Raw genomic sequence first — 24,350 nt, 5'->3', positions numbered from 1 at the left:
ACCAGACATGCACTCGCAGGCGTGTATTAATTTTACCTGCTCCCGTTTTAATTAAACGGTTGACTGTGTCTCTGCGTGAAATAGTCCCCACTGCTAAAGTCGGATCTCATGTAATCAATATTTTACTTTCATTTCACGCGTCTGTCTTCTGCCTGCATGTTTATCTCTCTCTCGCTCCGATCCGTGAACATCGCCTCTCCAGTAGAATGTTCACCAGAATAGTCGGGACAAATGAATGTCATCTGATCTGAACCCAAAACAGCCTGTGTTTCTCTGTTGGCGGCACAGTGGCGTGGTGGTTAGCACTGATGCCTCACAGCAAGAAGGTCCCGGGTTCGAATCCATGGGCCGACTGGGCCTTTCTGTGTGGAGTTTGCATGATCTCCCTGTGTCCGTGTGTCCTCCCACTGTCCAAAGACAGGCTCGTTAGGTCGATCTCTCTGTGTTAGCCCTGTGATAGACTGCCGACTTGTCCAGGGTGTACCCCGCCCCTCGCCTGATGACGGCTGGGATAGGCTCCAGCACCCCCCCGCGACCCTTCACAGGACAAGCGGTTACAGAAGATGAATAAATGTTCTCTGTTGTGAATCACGATGAGATATTACTGTCACCCGGTGCCTTGCACTCAAACCCCCACATCTTTATTGTACTCCTGGCTTGGTTTTGTATTCTTGTAGTTTTGAATGCTTCTTTTACTTGCTCTTGATTATTAGAAGGTGTTTCAAGGAAAGCACCTTTGCACAAAGTATGACTGCTAGTGATGCACGATATATCGGCCGCCGATATAATATCGGCCGATATGGTCATTTTTTTACACATCGGTATCGGTCAGGTGTAAAAATAGAGCCGATGTGAACAGGCCGATAATTATTCCTGTGTATTTGATGTGTGTGCAGAGCTAGTGAGCGGAGCTGAGCGGTGCGAATGTCCTGCTCCTGGCTCAGGTGGCTGTTCAGTCGGCCGCTCCTCCGCTCAAATTCACGTCAGGCCGCTCCGCTCAATTTCGCTCCCCGCTCCACCTAAAAGTCCTCCCCCGCTGCAGCGAAATCGCTCCACGCTCGCTCCAATTTAAAAGAGGGAGAAATAACCCTATCAGTTTCCTTTCTAAAATATTTCACGAACTCCATCTTGCCATGGCAATTTTTTTGAAAATGAACGGTTTTGGTTTTATTAGGAAGAAATTAATTCTGGGTGGATTTGGGCACGCGTCAGGCTGGTGGTGTGAGCGGTATCGGAGCGGAACAGAGCGCCCGCTCCGGCCTCTAAATTAACAAGCGCTCCGCGCTCCACCAAAATTCCATCCGCTCCGCCCCTCGCTCGCTCGCGCTCCGCTCACTAGCTCTGATAGCAGTAGCTTTCTTCCGCTGCTTAGCATTAGCTAGTTTTTCATATTCTTTGTAGGCTTCGGGATGCTTGTTTTTTAAGTGGGTGATCAAATTGGTTGTGTTGAACGATTTGACACGAGCTCCCCCTCGCATCACCCGGCCTTCACAGTCATTACATACAGCATAGCGAGGAGTCATTACATACAGCATAGGATCCTCTTCAAAGACTTTGAAAAATGACCAAACAGACGACATCTCTGCTCAACTAAAGATTTTGCAATGTTTACAGAAAACAGTATCAGTCATTTTATTTTGCTAAGTGGCTTTGGCCATTTTTTAGGCCTACTACTGTACCTTAAATATTTTTCAATGTTATCAGAATACAGTATCAGTCATTTCTGAAAATAAAATGCAAAAGTAAAAGAAAAAAATGATTTATTGATGATAAATGATTTTGATTATCATAAAAATGTGTTTCATATATATATATCGACATCGGTAAATATCGGTATCGGCCATAACAGCAATATTAACATCGGTTATCGGTATCGGCCAGAATTTTTACATCGGTGCATCACTAATGACTGCGCGTATTTCCGTTTCTTTTGTTATAGCAGTAACAAGCTGCAAAACGCATTCTGTGGTATTTCAGCTTTCCTGTTCACTGGCATAAATGCCTCTGTGCAACGTTTCACTGTACATCTAAATTAATTAAAGACACTTTATCTGATCACCGAGAAAGCTGAGATATATGTGAACTTGCACAGCCAGTGGGGTGAGGTTTACAAAAGTGAGACTGTCTGGCTACACTGCCTATGAAAAGTATTCTCCACTTTGGATTTACATGGCATTTAATCTGAAATCCATTCAAATCAAGTTAACTTGAGTTCATTCATTCTCTGTGTCATTCTGGGTTACATTTTTACCTTGTCTGCAGCGAGATGCAGCCATCTAGCTGTGGGCCACATACAAAGTTAGCTTTAGTGAAGCTGTATGGAGTTCAGCTGGTTATGGTTTTGCCGTTGTGCTTTTGTGTGGCTACCTATTTCTATCTCTGGCCTTTGTCTGGCGGTCGGTTGACGCCGGTTATTGCCCCTGATTCATCTTAAAATACAGCCCGTGTTTGTTTACTTGAAGGTAGGTGTGGATGCGGTCATACTGTGTGCGTGAGAGTGGTTGATCTTAGGTCCATGTGCGTCAGAGAGTGTCGCTGGGAGTGTTCAAAAATATGTGAGAAAAAGAAGAAAGTGCAAAAGCTGCAAATCGGAGGGGGTTGTGTTGAGTGGGTGATGCCGTCCGTGTTCGCTGGTCACCACTCTTCTCTACTTGAACCCACACGTTGCTGCGTGAAATACTTTTACTGTAATTACTTATACAGTGTGTATTGTACAAAAATATGCTCATGTTCACCCCGCTACTTTAGTTTTGCTTTTTTCTGCACGATTATTATGTTGTTCAATCTTGATTCATCCTTTTTTCGTTATGTATTTTTGTTAGAGGCTCTATATTCTGGTGTGTTTTTTGTTTCATATTATGTCTACTACTGAATTGAACTGATTTGATCAAGTTGCCTTTTAGGGTCAACTTACGCTAGGTAAAGACAATTGTCATATGTAGTTGATCTAATCTGTCATGACAGTATCTATGCATGCACTCATGGTTAGTTGTTAGTCCGTTTTATTTGTTTAGCATGTGCAAGAACCTGCAATTAGGTTAAGACCTGATATTAAATGTACCTATTAAACACTTTTAAACGGAGGATGTTGCAGTTATATATGTTAAATGTGGTTGAACCATAAAGCCCAATTGATGTTTTTTCACGTCTGTGTGTAAAATTTGTCATCTGGACTCCGGACACCTCAGCTGAAATCTGCGTAGAGCATCCACGCTCTGTATTTGCCTCAACACAGTACAAGTACAAACTGATGCTGTTAAACCAGGAGGCAGCACATTCAAGCTGCAGCACATTCCATAGTGCTGGTCACACCTCATCCGTGGCACTTTGCTACAACCTGATGTGTAGCCAGCCAAAGATCCTGCCACAGCAAGCCTCTCGGAAACATCCACACCAAGCTCTGTGTGTTTTTCCCGTGATGAATGTGAGGTGCAATACATGTGTCTATGTAGCAGATCACTGCGTACCCTCGTATATATGGAACAGTGTGTGCATCCGCTGCCCACTTTCAAAGTCAGCGCAGTGGACAAGGAAACCACGGACTGACTTTTAAACTAAATGCCGTGTGTTCAACTTCTCAGCCTTGCGGATTGCTTTTTGTGCACGACTGATGCATGTGGTGTTTAATGAAGCTATGTCTCTTTAGTTTGTTCAAGGGAGTAAACATAGCACTCCCTCTTCTCTTTCTTGTTTTGCAGTTATTTTCTATAAAAATAGGTCACGGCCAGTTCTAGATAGTTGTCCTCCCTTCGGTATCGCCTATAATTTTTATTGCAGTCCGTGTTTGTGCTGTCTATGGTTTGTCAACATAATGTAGATGTAGAATCTTTTTTTATTTTTTTCACTGCAAATCCGAAGCTCTACTTTCTGCGTAGACAAATGTCTGACTGCAGCATTTGTTGGTGTAAATATAACTGTACCTCGCTATAGTTTGATTTGATCTCACTAGCAATCAAATAATTGTAGGCTTTTTTAATGGTACATATTTGCATGTACAGTACCATGCCGCAATGTGATTATTGTGTACTTGTTGTCCGTATGTGTCAGTGTGTAGTAGACTGACACAAAGCGATATATTTTTCTTCCTTAAACTGGAATTTTGCAAGATTATTTTGGCTTTTATCACACACTACCAAAAACGAACATTCAGAAACTTCATTCTTGTTTTTTGTTTCAAAATGTTCAAGGTTCAAAGCTTCATCTAATTATGTAAATTAAATAAATATATGCGCGTGGAATGAAAGATAATCGAATGGAAACCCGGAAAGCATTCATTTGAAATTGTCAATCAGTCGACCAGCTGACAGTTGTTTGCAGTAGCTCCCTGTGAAAGAAAGCTTGTGTTTTTAGTCTGTTTGGTCTTTCATGATTTATTCTAGTACTCGTTATATTTTGCCTCCATGTCACTGCTGTTGTTAATTGGATCTCACTGGACTGTTCCTGTGACTAGAGAGTGGGGGATAATGAAAGTCCTAAGCCTCAGTGATAAAAGGCACATTCATCACAATTCAGCCTTTATTGTTGTTCCATACACAGCCTATATCTACTATAGTCAGACCTCCTGTAAAGCCAAATGTTACTGTGTTCATTAAAGTGCTCACGGTGACAGGAGATTTATAAATTTCAACAAGGATTTGAGCTTACATGTATGGTATCGCTTTGCTGCTGCTTTTGGACCTGGCATTCATGTGGATGAGACATGTAGCACCCACCTAGACCAGACCAGGCACCCCCACCCCATAGCAATGACACTCCTTGATGGCAGCAGCCATCCCCAGCAGGATGCAGCCTGACACAGACACACACACGAAAACGCTTTAGGAACAACTAAAATAAAACATGAAGAACAGCACAAGGTGTTGACCTGGCCTCCAAATTCACTAGATCCCAAACTGATCAAGTATCTGTGGGATGATCCACAGAGGCCCCTCCCCTCAACCCATAGGACCTAAAGGCCCCCACTAACAACATTCTGTTGCCAGACACCACAGGACACAGTTGTGACTCATCAGAGAATGAGTCACAACTGTTTTGGACGCACAAGAGAGACCTACACAATATTAGGAATATTAAAGAAAGAAGCCAACAATATAGCTTGCCTTTGACCTTTTGTGATTTTGCGGGTACTCCTTAAGCACTGTCATCCCTTCCTTTGGCAATAAATGATGTTCCTAGTTCTGCTATTGTTGTGGATGTGACCATAGATAATCAGCATTGAATATATTTCACATGCCACCAATGACACAGCCCTAATATATACATATACGTACATATACACTGCCTGGTCAAAAAAATAGTTGCCACCTGGATATGTATGTAATGTATGTTTAATAATGAAAGTAAGAGCATTTCTGCACGTACAATGGAAAGGAAACTCAAGGGATTGGGACTGAACAGCTCTGTAGCCTTAAGAAAACCACTAATCAGTGAGGCTAACTGGAAAAAAAGACTTCAGTTTGCTAGAGAGTCAGATGAAGTGATGCACCCATCATGTCTAGTGTCTACTGTACAAGCCTGTGGGGGCAGTGCTATGATCTGGGGTTGCTGCAGTTGCTCAGGTCTAGGTTCAGCAACATTATGTGCCCAAAGAATGAGGTCAGCTGACTACCTGAATATACTGAATGACCAGGTTATTCCATCAATGGAGTTTTTCTTCCCTGATGGCATGGGCATATTCCAAGATGACAATGCCAGGATTCATGGGGCTCAGATTGTGAAAGAGTAGTTCAGGGAGCATGAGACATCATTTTCATACATGGATTGGCCACCACAGATTCCAGACCTTAACCCCATTGAGAATCTTTGGGATGTGCTGGAGAAGGCTTTGCGCAGTGGTCAGACTCTCCCATCATCAATACAAGATCTTGGTGAAAAATGAATGTAACACTGGATGGAAATAAACCTGGTGACACTGCAGAAGCTTATCAAAACTAATGCCACAGTGAATGTGTAGGTGGTCCAACAAAATATTATATATTGTGTGTGACCTTTTTTTTTTGGTGGCAACTTTTTTTTGTTCAGGCAGTGTATATAAGTATAATTAATATATAAATGAATTAAGTATTGAATTTGTTTTTAATGTTATTTTTTGTGCTTTCACTTATTTTTGACTCATTTGTTTATTTATGGCAGGAACGGTCCTCCAGTATAGCAGGCTGTTTTTACAGTGAATATTTGATCATTAATATTTTTGCATCTGGTTTCTTCTAGGACGTGGTCTGGGGATTGAACTCCTTGTTTACTGTAAGTTTCGCTGATGTTAGCTTAATTGACAAACACACACACACACACACACACACACACACACACACACACACACACACACACACACACATTGTTTTTCCTAAAGTCTGTCATTTAAGTAAGACAAATCCAACCAAAGAGCTCCCTCCTTATCCGAAGCGAAGCAGTGCTTCACATTGTGAGCAAATAAATTTACACTACTCAAGCTGCTAACTGTATATTGGTTACGCCAATGATGCTCCGATCAAATTAAACAACGTCATTGTCGATCCCCTTTTACAGCTGTAATAAGGCCATAATTTCTGATTTAGGGAAATTATCATCCCTATCATGTGGAACATGCTGAGGTAATAGGGAAATAAAGACACAAAAATTAGATTACACCCTTGCAATGTTCAGATGCCTCGCCAGCCGACTCTGGGTGACTCCAAGAGCCCGGCCTTGTAGGGACAGCTAAGCAGTAATTCATTACAAATTCTTCAGGAAATGAAGAAAAAGTAATCAGATTTAGGATTTTTGATTGGAGAAAAAATATTGACATAGTTAACTATGGAGAGCTACACTGATCACACATAACATTATGACCACTGACAGGAGAAGTAAATAATATTGACCATCTTGTGACAATTCAGTGTTCTTCTGGGAAACTTTTGGACCTGGCATTCATGTGGATGTTATTTCGACATGTTCCACCCACCTAGACCAGACCAGGGACCCCCACCCTATAGCAATGACACTCCTTGATGGCAGCAGCCATCCCCAGCAGGATGCAGCCTGACACAGGGGGACACACAAAAACAGACATGGGCCACTTGCATCATTTTCTCTTGTGAGTCATAACTGTTTTGGAGGCACAAGGGAGACCTACACAGTGTTAGGAATGTGGTCATAATGCTATGCCTGATTGGTGTATATTAAAATGAAGCAAGGATAAAACGAGATGAACTCTGTGAATATGAATGCAAGTATGTTAAACTACACGCAGAATTACAGAGAGACAAAAAATACACTTTAAAAAGTTATTCAAATGTTCTTTAGAGGTCAGCATTATGTATATGATAACAGTGGCGGTGGTAATGTACATGCCCTAAATTTTACCGCTTACTAGGGAAACAACCATCCAGTCATCCTCCTTTTCATCTCTCTTGCCTCACTTGTTGTGCTTAGCATCTCTAAGGCAAGAGTGTAATTATGCTGGTTTGTTTGTTGTGATTGCAGAGTCCAGGGTGACATTGTAGACAGCGAGCAGGGTTGAAGTGGATTTCCCAAAGCAGCTTTTTGTTTTAATGATCATTTGATCAGTAGATAGTTATGAAAGTGAAAAAATGAATAAACATTTGAAAACATAGAGTGACAAAGGGCCAATTCTTGATGTTTTTTGACATTGTGTTTCTGGCTTTACTCTTTATGTACTGTTGTTTTTTTCACGTGTCCCCTCTCTGTCTCTTCTGTAGGACCTGTTGAACTTTGATGATCCGCTGAACATCGACGCAGCAGAACATCATCTGCGAGACAAGGTGAGGTACATTCAGGGCAGTTCTAACCTGATCTTTAACTCTGTTTTAGCATCAAATATAGATTCAGAGCAAACAGTGACTCTAGTCATTGACATGCAGATGATTCACTTGTGAGTCATCCCCATAGTGTCTCAGCTGAGCTTATAGTCCGCCGCATCATATTCACACCTTTGCTTCCGTTGATATACTGGATGGAAAATGGATTTCGGCAAGACCTATAGCTGCTACAGAAACCACAATTTTCTGCTGCATCTTTCTTTACTTTTGTAGGTGGATTTATGTAATACATTGAGAGTGCTTTAATCTGGTATAGTGCTGACAACAAAGAACAAATAACAGCCTCTCTGTGCAGACTATAGCTGTGAGGCTCTACTCTAGAGCTGTATGGATGGCATTTTTTTAAAAAATCATTTAGTGCTTAGCAAACTCTAATTTTTGACTCTAAATCAAATCAGCCCCCTCAAATAGATCTCCATTCCTACAGTTTTCTTTTCCCTGATAGCATTTAGGTTGTGTGTGTAGAAGAGTTGGGACCATAAGTTCAATTGTATTTTATCTAGGATTTACTAAAAGGTCCCATCTCTCGTCCGGCCAGTTCCCTGTTGGTACGTCAGGCAATGTCAGAAATGTTAATGGATGTTTGAGTGTTTCGAGTTTATTAATTCCTTCCCTGGATAGGCATCCAACTCTGCAGGCTCACCGTGGAAATCATACTGAGCCTTAGTTGAGGCAAGCTAAAAGCATTTTAAAGTACATTACTGACCTTTTGCACTTTGTGTGTACCCTTTGAAATGTTTCATTGGAGTGTTCCCAACAGTGTGTGGTAATGGTTGCCTCATGGCCCCATTAGGTATGCAAGTGTTTGTGTGTGTGTGTGTGTGTGTGTGTTTGAGAGTGTGTAAGAAATGATTGCTGCTTTAGTGTCTTCTAGGAGCCCTCCGTGAAGAGGACAACAAGAAGTCTGCTTTTTCTTTCACAAACCCAGATTAATGCTAAGGCTAATATTATAATAGTAGAATTAAATTAATTGTTTGCATTAAAGCACTGGAACATATTACATACTGTATATACACAGACATGCAATGGGGGGATCTCGTCTTCAACGTGTTGTCATTGAGTGCATTTATTGGCATTGCTCCTGCATGCACTCTTATCATTAACTTCTTGTATTTGTCATGAAACCACTAAATATGTGGAAAATGCTCCAGGGAGTGTGTTTTGTTGCCAAGACTACCAGTAAGCGAAGGGAGGTGTTTGATGTACTGATGTGTCACTTCGTTGCGGTTCATTGGTCTGTGCTTTTCTAATCCATACATGTGGCCCAACATTATTACCAATGTCTTTCCTTTGATACACCTGGTCTGCAAACATGAGAAAAACAGCATATTGTTTACTCCTCTGCCCAATTACTGTTAGTACAGAGTTACCTCTCCCGTCTCATCTTCCATTGTTCTCATATTCTTCTGTGTCTGTAAGATCTGCATTTCAGTACCCTTTCATTGTCTGTGGCGTGGCAACATCTGATCGCCACACAGTCAGAGAAAGAGGAAAAGCGCGTCTCGCTCACAGGTCAGCTATAAGATCCCAGCGTAGCGCGGGCTTGTTGCTGATAGTCCCGTCAAATAAATTAGTCACACTGGATAGCAGAGAGGAGGTAGTGCGAGGATGAGGTTTAATTGTAGTTTGGGGGCTGCCTTTGATTCCATTTCATTACTGTTCTCTACCTCCATCGCATAGTTTTATTGTTTGGCAATTTTAGACAAGACTGAGACTTTTTGAAATGCAGGGGAGGAAAAGATGCAGCTAAAAGAAAGGTGACTGATAAAACAGACATTGTAATAACAGATTGATTTGATAGGCGAGGTGGAATTGTTCACCAGTTTATTGTTTCTATTGTTTAAATTAATATATTTCTGTGTTTTCAAAGTTGATCATTTGATAAAGACGAACATCCTCGGGTGCTATATAGATATAGTTCCATTTTGTTTCAGTGCTACTTTACCATTCTATTGAGGTTCTCCAGAGTCATAACAACTGAAAACACAAAGTCATCCGACCATGACCCACTCCCACTGAGTTACAGCCTGCTGTAATCAACTTCAGCAGCGAGCGGATAGAGGTGTGGGAGTGTGTGTGTCAGCACAGTAGTGTGGTTGTGTACGTGGACGAGTGTGTGTGTGTCGAGGCTTTTGAAGTGGAGCTTCTCCTGTGGCTGCTCTCTGAATACATTAGCTGGTTAAAGTGGCTAAAAGGATGCATCCTCATGGGCAGTGTAGTGTGAGTGCGTATGGGCAGGACATTTGTATAGTAAGTTGGTGATTGTGGTATTGTACTGTTGTTAGTTGTGGGTCGGTTTTTGAATGTGTTGCTTTTATCTACCTATAAAGGAATGATTTCTGTGTCTGTCTGTACTTTTCTCAATAGCCATTCACCCAATCTACTTCACCCTTGGTGGTTGTGTTGCTGGCGACAGAAGGAAGTGCAACGTTAACTATGAAGTCGTTTAGATGAGTGGTCGGCATATTTAGGCTAAATGTTTTCTGTTATCCAAAGGGCTACGTTTCTGGCTGCCTGGCAGGTGTATTGCTGCCATACGTATATGTGTTTTGAACAGCTCAGTCTAATCTCCCAACTGTCTGCTGTGTTTAATCCCTTTACTTACTTCCACCGGCATTAGGCCCAAAGTACTATCACTTCTCTGAGTTCTGCTCTCGCTCTCTAGCTGACGCAGCAATGTTATGCCAGGTACAGTATATTGGTCAGGACCCAAGGATGCGCAGTATTGAGGTGTTTTGAGAGAAAGCTTCAATAGCACATTTTTCATGGGCACTAGTAATCTATTTAGGAATTACATTAAATGAGATAATGTGTGTTCATGTCAATCATTTTTATCCCATATTTAAACTTTAACTGCCATGTCCATTTTCTAGCAACCGTGAATCTCATAATATGCTCTTTATTGTGAATCAAGGAAGTATAGAGTGGCTGACTGCAGACTGTCAGGTTGAAAACCAAGTACTCTGGAGTCTTTCCAGAGATTGGTGCGGAACGCGTTCTATGTCTGTGTTAATCCCGCGGTAGATTTTAGTTTGACGCCTTATGAAGAAAACTGATTAATACTGAGCTTTGAAATGCATAGGGCCTCTGACATTTTAAGTCCTCAGCAGACACTTTTTATAATTAAAATATCTGAATAGCACTGAGATCAACTGAATGCTATCCTTTCCTGGGATCTGGTTTGTGCAGCAGGAAGAATTTGATTTTGGCGTCCAGCGTATGTTTTTTGTGTTTCCCTTAAACATTTTCAATAATGATGGGTAGAGGCTTGTTTTTTCTGTTTTGTTTTGTTGTTTTTTTTCCCCCAATTTGGCGTTCAGCAATCGCAGTTTGCACCTTGGACTACACATATTGCATCTCTACCGTCCTAGAGTAAAGTATACAGACATTTCTTGTATGCGAACTGCCAAAGCATTATAAACTGCAAATTAGTATGTAACTTGGACACGGTTCTCTTCACTAGGGAGGTCAGCCTTCAGCTGAAGGCTCGGTGGAGTACTTGATGCCATGGCCAAATCTGTAGTCGTTTGTTCCTGCGTAATTTTACTTGTCAAACTATCAAGCACGAAGCCAAAATGTTTTATGAGGCCACAACCTTATTTTTTCAAAACCACAGTCCACCATTACTATTAAGAATGTGAGCCATGTAGACTGAAGTTCGATGGGATTTGTGGAGTCTTGGGTGTTGTGCACTAGAATGTTTCATAAATACGTAGAGGAGTAAACACTGCAGTGAGGAGGAAATAAATGGAACTTCACCCCTAACATAAATACTGCAAATATATAATCTGATAAATTCAGAGACCTTTTTGTAGATTAGTACAAGTGTACCAAATAAATTGGTTACTTTCTGTAACTGACCAAATATACAGTGTGTCAGTAAGGTGAAAAAAATACGCTTTAATTGTTCCAAAAATCTGAAAATTGATCAAATAATTACAATAGCATGGATATAGATTGTATTGTATTTCAAGAGATATTTAGTTTTACCAACAGCGGAGACAACCAAACCAAAGTACATATGGTCTTACCAGTCACACACCATGTAGTAGTATGAACATGTGCCATTAGTCAAATGTCCACAAAATGTCTAAAAGTTAAACTGCAAGCAGAATATACCTCAATTTATACAAAATACAGATTAGTTCCAGTCAGTGTGTGTGGTACAGACACACTTTGTGCGACATACTGTAATGTGTTATTGACCATCTGTCCTGCTCCGAAGCCCAAAGAGTGAGAGAGTGACACCTTGGAGGCTTTGGGATGAGTTAAGCGCCAGAGTTCATGCATATCATGGTCTCCTTTTGCATACTAAATTCCACATTTCCACTGATTGGATTGATCGGTGAGAGAAAGATCACTCTGCTCACTCTGCTGATTCCTTAGGTATCTCAAGTGGCTTAGCCTCTTCAATCAATATCCAGTCATGTCAAGCATACAGGCACAACAACACTAGCACACATCATTTACTGTGTCCTGACTGGGCTTCAATTCCCCAGCTTTCTGCCCATGGACAGTGATCACTGTGACCCTGCAGGGTCTCATTAGAGAGCTCAAGAAGGCTGTGATATCAAGGATCTTGGTCCTGGGGCTGAATGTCTAACAGAAATAACAATGTTCGCTAATAATGAGTAGTTTTAGATTCTAATTTTTAGATTTTAGATAGAACACTACACCACTTTGTAGTCTTCAATTTTGTCATCTGCTCAGGTTTTAAAGAGATGCTTTTGTAAGACGTATGGAATAGTATGTCTTACCATACAGTCTAGCTTGTTATAATGGTACATGTGTTCACAGTGATGCAATATAAATCAGTGTTCTACTGCATGGACAATAGGTAGGGCTGGGCCATATATCAGATTAATTCAGGTAATTCATTTTTGCTTTTGAACAATATAATAGTTGCCCGAGTCAAGATTATTTCTCACAAACTGGACAGTCTGTGTCTTTATGAAATTCTAAAGCTAGCTTCCGACCCAGCTCCAAAACCGCAACTGAAAAGCAATACATTTTAGCTGCAAGAGAGATATGTTTATTGTTATATTTCTTTTGTGGAAAGTCCACCACTCATTGCCTCACAGTTGCCCTTTATTTATCCAGCAATATTCTTTACATTTTAACAGTCCACTGACTTTGTGTCGCCTGTGCACACATCAGGTAAAGTGTCCTTGGGTTTAGAGGCCATGCACAGCATCTAACTGGGGAGACTGAGGGCCCGTCCACACGGAAACGCAAAAACGCCGAAACGCATAGGTTTTTCATCGTTTTGGCCTTTCGTCCACACGTATCCTGTAAACGCATTGCCCTAAAACGCACTTTTCTGAAAACGGGTCCCAGGGTGGAGAAATTCGAAAACGCGGCTCTTGCGTTTTCATGTGGACGGCGAATACGGGGAAAACGATGACATCATCGCCACACTCCCGAGCAGCCTTCCACATCCCGCGAGACGTCTCGTAACAACATCAACAACAATGGCGGACTACATGCTAGTTTTCATGCTGGAGACGATATTGAGCCTATTAGGGTTACTAGGGCAAAATATCATGCTCCTGTGCCACCACGCTGAGCAAAAAAGGCGATTTGTAAACAGCGCTCAAGCTTTATGCGCATGCTCTGCATCTTCCTCTCCATTTTTGGTGAATTTCTGAAACCGAAACAGCGCCACCTATAGGCCTGGAATAGGAAGTAGCGTTTTCGGTCGTGCTGAAACGGACCTGTGTGGACGCGGATATTTCTTGAAACGATGATCGAAAACGGAGAGGGAAAAGATCGTTTTCGTACGTGTGGACGGGCCCTGAGTGTAACTGACTGAGTGTGCTCTGCATCATTCAGGGATTTCTGGTACATGCTGGGGCAGGTTTATTTACAGTAATTAATTGGTGCTCATTAACAAGCCCACTTCCAGAGCCTCTTCTACAAATACATTCGGATGTGGCTCCAGTCACCTCATTATGGAATTTACCCATTCTGTCAGTTTAGTGTCAAATGCCTGTTGTGGCAGCTAGGCAGTGAATGACAATATCAGCAGGTAAAGAGGGGTGTAGAGCGGGCTGTCTGACAGGTCTGCTCTCCACTGCTGCCTGTCTCAGTTTTGTGAAAGTAAAAGCACCAGGCCAATAGTTGCAGACAGAGTTGCTGACTTAGTAGACGGATGACAAATTTAATTTGACAGCTACATTAAAAATAGTCTATTTGAAGTGGTGAGATAAACAGGAAGTTTGCAAGCTCAATTATGATTGCTAATAAAGTTTTTAGTTTTTTTATGATGAGCACTGTATGTAATGAGAAGAAAGACATTTGCTGCTAACCCCAATACATCACACTGGAGTTGACTTAGATGATGCTCATACCATTTTGAGGTAGAGCTGCTTCGGTGGATCTTACCCAGATGTGACAGGGCTTTGGCACTTTTACTAAACATACAGAACTATAAAAAAAAACCTCTCCAATCCGCCCAAGCGTGAAAGCACCTGGTGTGAACACACCTCTGCATCCCTTGACATCTCTCTTGCTATCCCTTTCCCTTTTTTCCCTGTTCACATCTCTGCTCTCCCCTTCATTTTCCCCTTTGCACTCTGTTTACCTAATGCATCCCAAGGCTTCCCATTGCTTAGTTTCCAACTTTTAGCAGATTTTAAAGCAACCGCTGGTACCCACAGGGCTTAATTTGCATACCCCTCTCTCTGACCGTGGTATATATTCTGAGTACCTGTGCAGATCGTTGGAGGAGTGGAGAGTTAATTAACTTCTGTGGGTGAAACAGAGCCAAGAAAAGTAAGCTGAAGACAAGCAAAGTTTTTTAATTGACTGAAAAGTTTACTTGGAGTCCAAAAAAGCATTTAAAAAAGGCAACTGGACTTGTAGAGAAAACGTTTCACCACTCATCCAAGTAGCTTCATTAGTTCTCAATTGCCTTTTTTTTTTTTTTTAACTTTTTTTTTGGATTACCCTAGTATGTACAGTCAATTCGATTACCATGACCTTCACAGACATATTTGCTTGGAGTATTCAATGGTAAATGGTAAATGGCCTTGCTTTTATATAGCGCTTTTCTACCTATTGGTACTCAAAGCGCTTTACAGTCATAGACACATCTACCCATTCGCTCACACAAGCACACACACATTCACACACCAGTGCCACGCACTGGGAGCAACTGGGGGTTCAGTGTCTTGCTCAAGGACACTTCGGCATGTGGCACATTCCGGAGATCGAACCGCTAACCCTCTGGTTCGTGGACAACCCGCTCTACCTACTGAGCCACAGCCGCCCCTCAATCTAATATACGGCGAAGTAATTTGCAGTCTCAACCAGTTTTCTGATACAAGAAAGAAACTGAACAAAGTAAAAAGAAGTATGTAAATTAGTCTTGTAAATTTGTGTGATACGACATCAGCAGGGCTGTTACACTCATGTCTGTTAAAGACATTTTCTTTTCTTATTTCAACCACTGAGAAATGTGTTTGACTGAAGACTATAATCTGAGCCGGACATCATAATTGGGGCTGTCTTAAACATAGTTTCTAGCTATATTCTGGGTGTTCTGATGGTGTTGTGCTGCCCTCTAAAGCTGCCTCTCTGATGTAAGTGCACCCCACAAACCTTAATTTCTTAAGGGGAGAAGAAGCCCACCAAATGGCATACTGTGAATATTAGTTTCTGTTTATTGTGTTTTTTCTTTTTTGCCCCCAAAGGCATGCTGGGGCTTGCAATACACTGTATATACAGTTGAAACCAGATGTTTACATACACTGTGTTAAAAGACACATAACATTTTTTTCCTCACTGTCTGAATTTAAATCAGACTAAACCTCTCCTGTTTTAGGTCAGTTAGGATTACCAAAATTATTTCTATTTGCTAAATGCCACAATAATGAGAGAGAGAATTTCTTAGAGAATTTTTTATTACTTTCTTCAAAGTCAGAAGTTTACATGCACAAAGATTACTATGTCTTTAAACAATGAAGGAAAGCCCTGATGATGATGTCATGGGTTTGGAAGCTTCCGATAGGTTAACAGACAACATTTGAGTTAATCGGAGGCACACCTGTGGATGTATTTTAAGGCTACACCTCAAACACACTGCTTCCTTGTTTGACATCATAGGAAAATCAAAAGAAATCAGCCAAGATATCAGGAAGAGAATTGTGGTGCGCCACAAGACTGGTTCATCCTTGGGTCCAATTTCCAGATGCTTGAAGGTGCCACGTTCATCTGTTCAAACAATTATACGCAAGTATAGACACCATGGGAATTTCTAGCCATCATACTGCTCAGGAAGGAGACGGGTTCTAGGTCCCACAGACGAACGTGTTGTGGTCCGAAACGTGCGAATCAACCCCAAACCAAAAGCTAAAGACCTTGTCAAGATGATGGCTGAAGCTGGTAAGAGAGTGTCATTCTCCACAGTGAAACGAGTCCTGTACTGACATGGGCTGAAAGGCCACTCAGCGAGGAAGAAGCCATTACTCCAAAAGCAACATAAAAAAGCCAGATTACAGTTTGCAAATACACACAGGGACGACGACCTTAATTTCTGGAGACATGTCCTGTGATCTGATGAAACTGTTTGGCCATAATGACCATGGTTACATTTGGAGGAAAAAGGGGGAAGCTTGTAAGCCTGAGAACACCATCCCAACTGTGAAGTATGGGGGTGGTAGCATCATGTTGTGGGGCTGTTTTGCCGCAGGAGGAACTGGTGCACTTCATAAAATAGAGGGCATCATGAGGAAAGAACATTATGTGGAAATACTGAAGCAACATCTCAAGACATCAGCCATGAAGTTAAAGCTTGGGCGCAAATAGGTCTTCCAAATGGACAATGACCCTAAGCATACTGCCAAAGTAGTTACAAAGTGGCTTAAGGACAACAAAATCAATGTTTTGAAGTGGCCATCACAAAGCCCCGATCTCAATCCCATAGGCAATTTGTGCACAGATCAGAAAAGCCGTGTGCGAGCGAGGCGGCCTACAACCCTGACTCAGTTACACAAGTTCTGTCAGGAGGAACGGACCAGAATTCCAGCAGACTATTCCGAGAAGCTTGTGGAAGGATACCCAAAACGTTTGACCCAAGTCATAGAGTTTAAAGGCAATGCTACCAAATATGTATGTAAACTTCTGACTTTGAAGAAAGTAATAAAAAATTCTCTAAGAAATTCTCTCTCTCATTATTGTGGCATTTAGCAAATAGAAATAATTTTAGTAATCCTAACTGACCTGAAACAGGAGAGGTTTAGTCTGATTTAACTTCAGACAGTGAGGAAAAAAGGTTTATGTGTCTTTTAACACAGTGTATGTAAATATCTGGTTTCAACTGTAAATATGGACAATGCATCCCCACTTCCTTGCATTGGCCAAACTGACGCTAGTTGACGCCAGGGATACGGGCGCCGCCATCTTGCGAGTTTGGAGCCAGAGTCTGCGCAGTACGGTCTGAGAGTGAAGCCATGCAGAGCTGCGTTATTTATGACCAGCCCACACGTCTGCCAGACTCACTAGTGTTTTCGTTTGATTAATACTGCGCTCTGCTCAACCTCCACTAGTTAGAAAGAAATGTTGGATTATACACTGTACCGATTTATTTATTTATTTGTTTATTTTCCCTCACGGGACTACTTCATGGAGCAAATTTGTGAAGGAGTTTTCTCTTGGTTTGTTAAGCCAGTGTCTTAGTAGCCATCAGTGTGAATTGCTAAGTGGATCATGTTTTATCACCTCCCTCCATCCCATTTCCCCATTTCGCACGTATCTTTGCACTGTAATGCCCAAACCACACAGCAATCATTAGTGCTCTTGGAGCATTAAAATAGGGTCCAGAGGGAGCGATCCCTCAGCAGCAAGAGGGGCTGATCTATCAACCCTCTGTGGACAGATACTCAAACTGCTGTCCTCACCGCTGGAGTTCTGTCTCTGGAAACGTCACGTTTACGTCCGTCTTTCCCTCTTTCATACACACACACACCATGCCTCTTTTTCTACACATTCTGTCTCTCGCTCTCTTGTCCTTTCCCTCATGCTTTTTCTCACGTTCTCCATTTCTCGCTCATACCCTAGTGACCACACAGAAACCCCAGCAATGCTTGCGTGACTAACTGACGACTGCTGCCATAAATCAGTGCGCTGGTGTCCGTGCAGGGACCTTGTATGTGGAATTTCATGCGTCTGCAGCAGAACTCTGGGAAATGGTGGCATGTAATTGCCTAGACCCCTATGGTGATGGATATGTATATAAGAGTAAGGGCCGTAACACCCCATGTCCAGTTTTTAGGATGTGTTCCGCACCATTGACACTAGTCGGATCCCTGTCTCCTGCTTCAGCATGTGCAGTTGGCGGCAGAATGACTCGGTGATAGACATCTCTCTGATTGGCTGGTCATCTTAGAGAATCGATGCACATGAAAATGAATACAAACACTCGAGAAAATAATGTTCGAGGGCAAACAGAAGTCTCTTCTTCTCTGTCTTATCTGAACATTCAAATACTCACCAACGGCATAATCATCTAGACTGAATGAACTGCAGACCAACTGATCAGCATGATTCTGAGGAGATCAGCTCTGTTCGATGGTTCGTAGCTCTTCCCAGCCGTTAACTGTATATACCGGGTCCTAGCTTCTCAGCTAATAATAGCTCTTCCAGTTTTTTTTTTGCAAGAGTTATATCCTTTCACACCGTGTTCAAGTATTTTTTTGGCCTAGTCACAGGAGATGTGTCAGCCAAAGTTGCTGGTAGTGCTTTGATGTCGGTTTTGCGTGCCCGTAGCATAGCAAGGATAAAACAGGACAAGGCAGGAGGGATAAGAAAAGGTAGTGCGCTGAGGAAGGAGTTTGCAAAGCGTAGAAACAAAGTAATATCTCTCCAGAGTATATGTGCCATAACAATCATTTAATCTGGCTAAACATTGTAGTGTATTTCCAGTAAAATACAACCAGTTGAGATATGGGAATTAAACAAAAATGACAAATGGGGTAAATTCATCTGTCTTTAGTGACTTTGTGGTGAAAATGTTGTTTATTCAAATGACGTTAATGTAAGGGCCATGTGAATCTCTCTAGTGGTGTGTTGTTTCTCAGCAGTAATAACCAAAGACAGCTTAAACTGCTATTTAAGAATCAAGAGTCTTTATTGTCATTATGAGAACATAACGAGCTTTTTGCAGAGACTCCCGGCTTAAGCGGCACACATATAAATAACATAACATTTAAATAAAACACTTGTGAAAAATATAAAACACCCTTAAAAAGAAGAAGAAATGTAAATTAAGTGCAGCTTAGTGCAAGTCCCAGTCTATGAGATGTTGTGAGTGTGTGATTGTCATATTGCTGAGGACTGGGGGTCTGTTTGATTGTCAGCATGGGGGTGTGTGTGTGTGTAAGAAGGTGAGTGTGTGTGGCTGGAAGGGGGAGGGTGCATGTGTGGGGGCTCTGTAGGGGAATGGGATGTGGGTGTCTTGCTACAGGAGGGCGATTGCTTTCACAGCTCTGGGGAAGAAGCTGTCCCCGAGACCCATGGTGCGTGTTTTAATGTTCCTGTACCACTTTCCTGATGGAAGCGGTACAAACCGTGCGTTACCCGGGTGGTTGGGGTCTGTCAAACAGCCAAACTTCTTGCACACATTCAGAAAATATAAGAACTGCTTGCAATCTTGGCATGGAAGCAGGAACTAATACAATGTCTGACATTAATACAGGTACTTTGGGGCAGCTATAGCTGCTTGCCAGTGCCTTTGCTGTCTGCGTCATCATTAATTTCAGTTCAAAGAAAAATAGTCTCCTGTGCTGTGAAAGTATGTGACCAGTGGCCCCAATTATAGCAGTTTCTATGATTTATAATGTGTGTAGCTATGCCGTTTTGCCAGGCCTTGCACTTTTCTTGAATAGACTGAATAAAGGAAACATCTTCGTGGGAGAGGAAAGCTGCTGCAGCTTATATTAATAGCCTACGGCCTTTGATCAAAATCCCTGATAGTGTGTGTATGTGCTGTACATATTCTGTCTGATGTTTCAAAGAATAGTTTGAGTGAAATATAAAGAGGTTGTAGACACAAGTAAACCAAGTCAAATCAATAGAGTCCCAAGGTGTAGTAGAAAAAAAAGAGATGGATAGCGAATTGATGGAAACGTTATTTTAACAGAGGAAACCGTTTAGAGGTCACGCACAGGTCAGATGTAGCTAGGAGGTGTGGGTCAAGGGAGCAGCAGAGAGGAGTTTATGGGATGGATGACGGTGATAAAAAGAAGCCAAGCATCGCTAGAAGGAGCTTGATCAAGAAGAAGGAAAAACAGGAAAGGGGGAGGGGAGGGGAGGGCACACATAACCAGGGGGGATATGGCTAAGAAGAGTCAACTCAAGCAAACATCATAATCGAGATGTGAAGTGGTCCAGCTGTTGGGGAGGTTGCACAGATAAGCAAACGCTGTCATGCAAAAGGCGCCTCCACGATTGCATGTTTAAAAATCGCTTTTATCTCTCACTGTGTCAAACAGGCATTTTATTTCTATTTTTTTCATCTGTTACAAGCCTTTTTGACCCCAGAGCTATCGTGCCTCCAGCCGCTGTCATCCAAAATCTCTTCTGATAAATTGTGTTGTGCCAGTTGCCCGTCTGCATCATTTGGAGCGTAGAAATTGGTGTTTCCAGTATAACAGGCAGCACAATCAATTCCACTGCTCCTTTATTAACAGGTCAAACACTCTTTACTTTTGACATCTACCCAGCGTTGAATGGGCCTGATATTTTCTTTTTTACGCTAACAGAAACTGACATGATCGTAGAATTATCCTTGTTGCACGACTACTCAGTTTTGCAAAAAATAGAAGGTTCAAGGTTTCTGTGCGTAATTATTTTCATCCAAAGATGGGTTAGAAATGTTACAGTAATATTAATATGGACTTGATGTGTCTTTACACTGGATAACCCTCAACTTTTTAATGAGGCAGATTATAAAAAGTTCGTGAACACCCAGGTATGATTAGAGTGTAGTGTTCTGATCCACCGGATCGGCAACGGTCCTGATGAACAGCGCTAATTAATAACTCTTTTACTCTCTCTCCCCCCCCTCCCCTCTTTTCCACTCAGGAGGATTTTCGGAATAAGGTTCAAGATTACATCAAGCACTATGCCAGATGATAGAAGCATTGGCTTCCTACGACAGCCTGCACCAACCAACCAAACTGCTCTACCTTGCCTCTGCTTATCTTGGCCAGCTTCCCCACATGTGTGAATCAGCAGCCGACTCTTTGACTCTTCCCAGTCCCCTCCTCTTGACGCCACAGCCCTGCCTATGCCTCTCCCACCCTCCGTTCACCCAGTTGCAATAAACCTCACATCGCAGGAATGAAAAAAATAAAAGAAAAAGAAAAAATAACGAGTTAAAGGAAGGACTTGCATTCAAAGGAAAATATGCTTTAAGTATCCCAAGTGGGTGAGTGTTACAGTGACCACAGTGTCTGTCCATTGTGGCTGAGATTGATGAATGACCCGCCTCGCTGAGGTGTTCCAAGAGCCTGTCGGAAGCAAACCGTGGCAACGGGTGGCGAGGACTTGACGTGATGATTTCACTGAAGAAATCACACTTAGCTGTTTTCAAATTTGAAGAATCAAGAGACAGAATATCTGTTACTATAAGCTCTATGTTTCAGTGCCTGCCATGTTTGTGTCGCTTACAAGAAAATGCATGTGAGTTCATAAACATACACGCAAACAGCGTGTCACATCCTGTCGTAAAAAGTGAAAACATGTATGCGCACGGCCACAGCACTCATACATACTTGAGTTGTGAACACAGCAGCTCCTTTAGACAGCATGTGAATGAGCACATGGCCCCTTTTCTGTTGTCATTCTCCTTGTATGTGTATGTGCACACACACACACACACACACACACTCTCTCACTCTCACTCTCCAGGGACAAGTACTGCCACTAAAACCACAGCCAAATCTCTCTGCACTACTATTCTTCTCACTTCACACATGGTCACATGTACCTCTTTCTGTCCAGGATGGTGAGGTATATTCATAAGCACAGTGCAATTCGATTAATAAGAAATCAGACATGTTCTTGGTATGTTGGTTCTGCATTTAGGCACACTGGGTTTAAAATAAAACGACAACCTGGACTTATAATTTGATGGCCACAACAAATAAACGGTGTGTAAAACATCTGATTGAACATGTGAACATAAATTGAAAGCTGTGACAAGTAATATTTTTGAATACGAAACTAGCTGATGAACCCAGTCCAGCGTTTCACAACCAAAGTGCAAGATGGAATTAAGTTCATCTTCAACGATTTCATGGCTGTGGCTCCTAGACACTGGACTATTATCTTTGAGGGCTGCCAGGCGGCCATCTTCATTTCTCTCTTGTTGCAAGTGACTGACCAGCTGACGTGCACATCTTGACCTCATGCGACTATCATGTTTTATTTTATTGTCATTGTGCAACGTGCAGAGCCAACCAACATATTACAACCCCCAGACTTTACCACTCATTCTGCTTCTGGTCCCAAGCTAAGATGTTGAGTGTGTCTTTTTAACAAAACATTAGTCTTTTTTTCTTTGTGTGTGGACTGTGTGATTTCACTGCCTAAGTGTGTGTGTGGAAAAGACTATAGCAGAGGTTCATAAATGCAGACATCAAGCTAACTACGCTGTTGTTGTTACAAGCGGGCTACTGAGGGAAAACCCTACCATGCTTGCTTGCTAGGAAATGGAAGAGTGGTTTTCATTAAGTGGAAGACACTGTCTTTTAACTGTTCTTGACATCCATACAAGCTGTGGAAAGCTATGCCACAGTAGGCTAGGCTGGGTCAGGTCACAGTCAAAAAACTTTGCATAACACTGGAGATGCTGCCCGTGTTGAACGCTAGACAGGTTTGGTTGAAAACAAGACGATATTGCTCACTTGGTAAGCACTTAGCATGTTTCAAGTGGACTAGCTTATAGCCAAAGTGCTTACTAGCTAACTTATGCTGCGTTCACACTATGAGCGACAAAAGCCATAACAAGGTCAGCGTGATATTGTTAAGTGGCTGTTGAAGTGTTGCTCAAGCACTTATTGACGTTGTTACTGCCATCATCTGTTTGAAACTTGACAGTTGATACAAACATGTGAATGGCTGACACGGCACTGTGTCATTGGAGCACTGAAAGAAGTCGACCTCAGCTTTGATTCACGGCCGCTGCATAGCGACATGAGTCAGGCGTCACTTTAGCGCTTCACATTGCTGGCTTCCATTGAAAATGAATTGTAGCTGTATCAGCGCTAGTGTGAACACACCAATATGCAGCCGCTGCTCAGCTGACTGGATCAGATGAAGCGATGCGCTGTGCAACTCTGAGCTAATCACATCTGTGGAAATGTCTGCATGAGCCTCTGTCGCTGTGGATTTGGGCCACTGATTGTTCATTTTGTGTTTGTGTCAGTGAGAGAGTCACTAGACTGTGTCCCTCGGGTTGGCCAGCGACTGCGCAGAGTTCATATGTCTCTGAATGGGTCTGGCCCTGCCCAGTTTGAATCGTATGTGTAAATGGTTACAGCTCTCATCTCCGTTCAGCTTTGTGTTCACGCGTCTGCATGAGGCAAAAGTCTATGTGATCTGCTGGTGGTGCATTTTACTAAGGATGTAGAAATGTGTTCGATGAAGATTGGCATTTTGTTTGAAGTATACGCAAGTATGTGTGTAAAAATTGACATTTTGTGCTTGTGGAGTACGCGAGTGCGTGTGTGAGCAGTTACAGTATGACATGTGGAGACGGTGTGACTTGTTAGCATGCTCTGGATTCCCCTCTTTCATTTTCTTACTCTGGGCCCGGGGTCAGCAGCTCCAATTAATTTTATTTTCTCAGCGAGGGTAAACAGGTTCACAGATGACACTGGTCTCTGCCAAAATAAAGGACTCGAGAGAACGGCAAATAAATAACACAGGTTTATTGAAAGCAAAGGGTTGTTCCTCAGTGTTTCTCAGTGTGGTCTACTCGAGCCTATGATATGAAGCCATCCTGTGTAATTGCCATGACAGTTGTTTGTCACGGTAGTGTTTGCCTCCGAGATACGATACTTAATCTTAGCCTTACTAATACTCAGACTTTAGCTTCCTGTCACAGACCTTGTTGTCACGGCCTTTAGTTTGGCAGGCAGCAGTGTTTTATTCCCAGGATGTTTTTGGAAATGTCTCTGCTTGGGTTTAACTCCATCTTTGGGCCAGAGGGGAGAAGATCAGCGTCCCGTTCTTCTTCAAATCCTCAACCTTTTCTTTCTCAGATTGTATATCCATTTTTTAAGATATATTAAAGAGAATATAAATCAAACTGCTGTGTCTTGTTCATTTCTTTGTGTGCCACTTTACAGTAACTCAAGTAAATGTTTTGCTATGGTAATGATTTTTTTTTTTAATCTGCTGATTAGTGGTCTAGAAAATGGTTTAAATTCCTGTATACCAAACTGATGTGTTGAAATTGCTTGTTTTGTCTGACTTCCAGCCCAGTCCCCAAGAGGTGTCCTGGAGGATTATGACAGATGAAGGGGA

The 24,350-nt window shown here is 42.1% G+C and overlaps 1 protein-coding gene across 1 annotated transcript in view; it reads left to right on the top strand.

Moving 5' to 3' along the window:
• The window catches only part of ube2f (ubiquitin-conjugating enzyme E2F (putative)), a 49,937-nt gene extending 25,811 nt beyond the window's left edge, over positions 1-24,126 (top strand). Inside the window, exons 8-10 of the mRNA XM_084544363.1 lie at positions 6,211-6,243; positions 7,698-7,760; positions 20,901-24,126. Of these exons, the coding sequence (XP_084400489.1) occupies positions 6,211-6,243; positions 7,698-7,760; positions 20,901-20,951 (147 nt within the window). The 3' untranslated portion in view covers positions 20,952-24,126. The remainder of the gene's footprint in view (positions 1-6,210; positions 6,244-7,697; positions 7,761-20,900) is intronic.
• Positions 24,127-24,350: the final 224 nt, after the last annotated feature.

This window comes from Chelon labrosus (assembly GCF_963514085.1).
Source record: "Chelon labrosus genome assembly, chromosome: 5".
NCBI lineage: Eukaryota > Metazoa > Chordata > Actinopteri > Mugiliformes > Mugilidae > Chelon > Chelon labrosus.
This window is presented reverse-complemented; position numbering and strand designations above follow the sequence as displayed.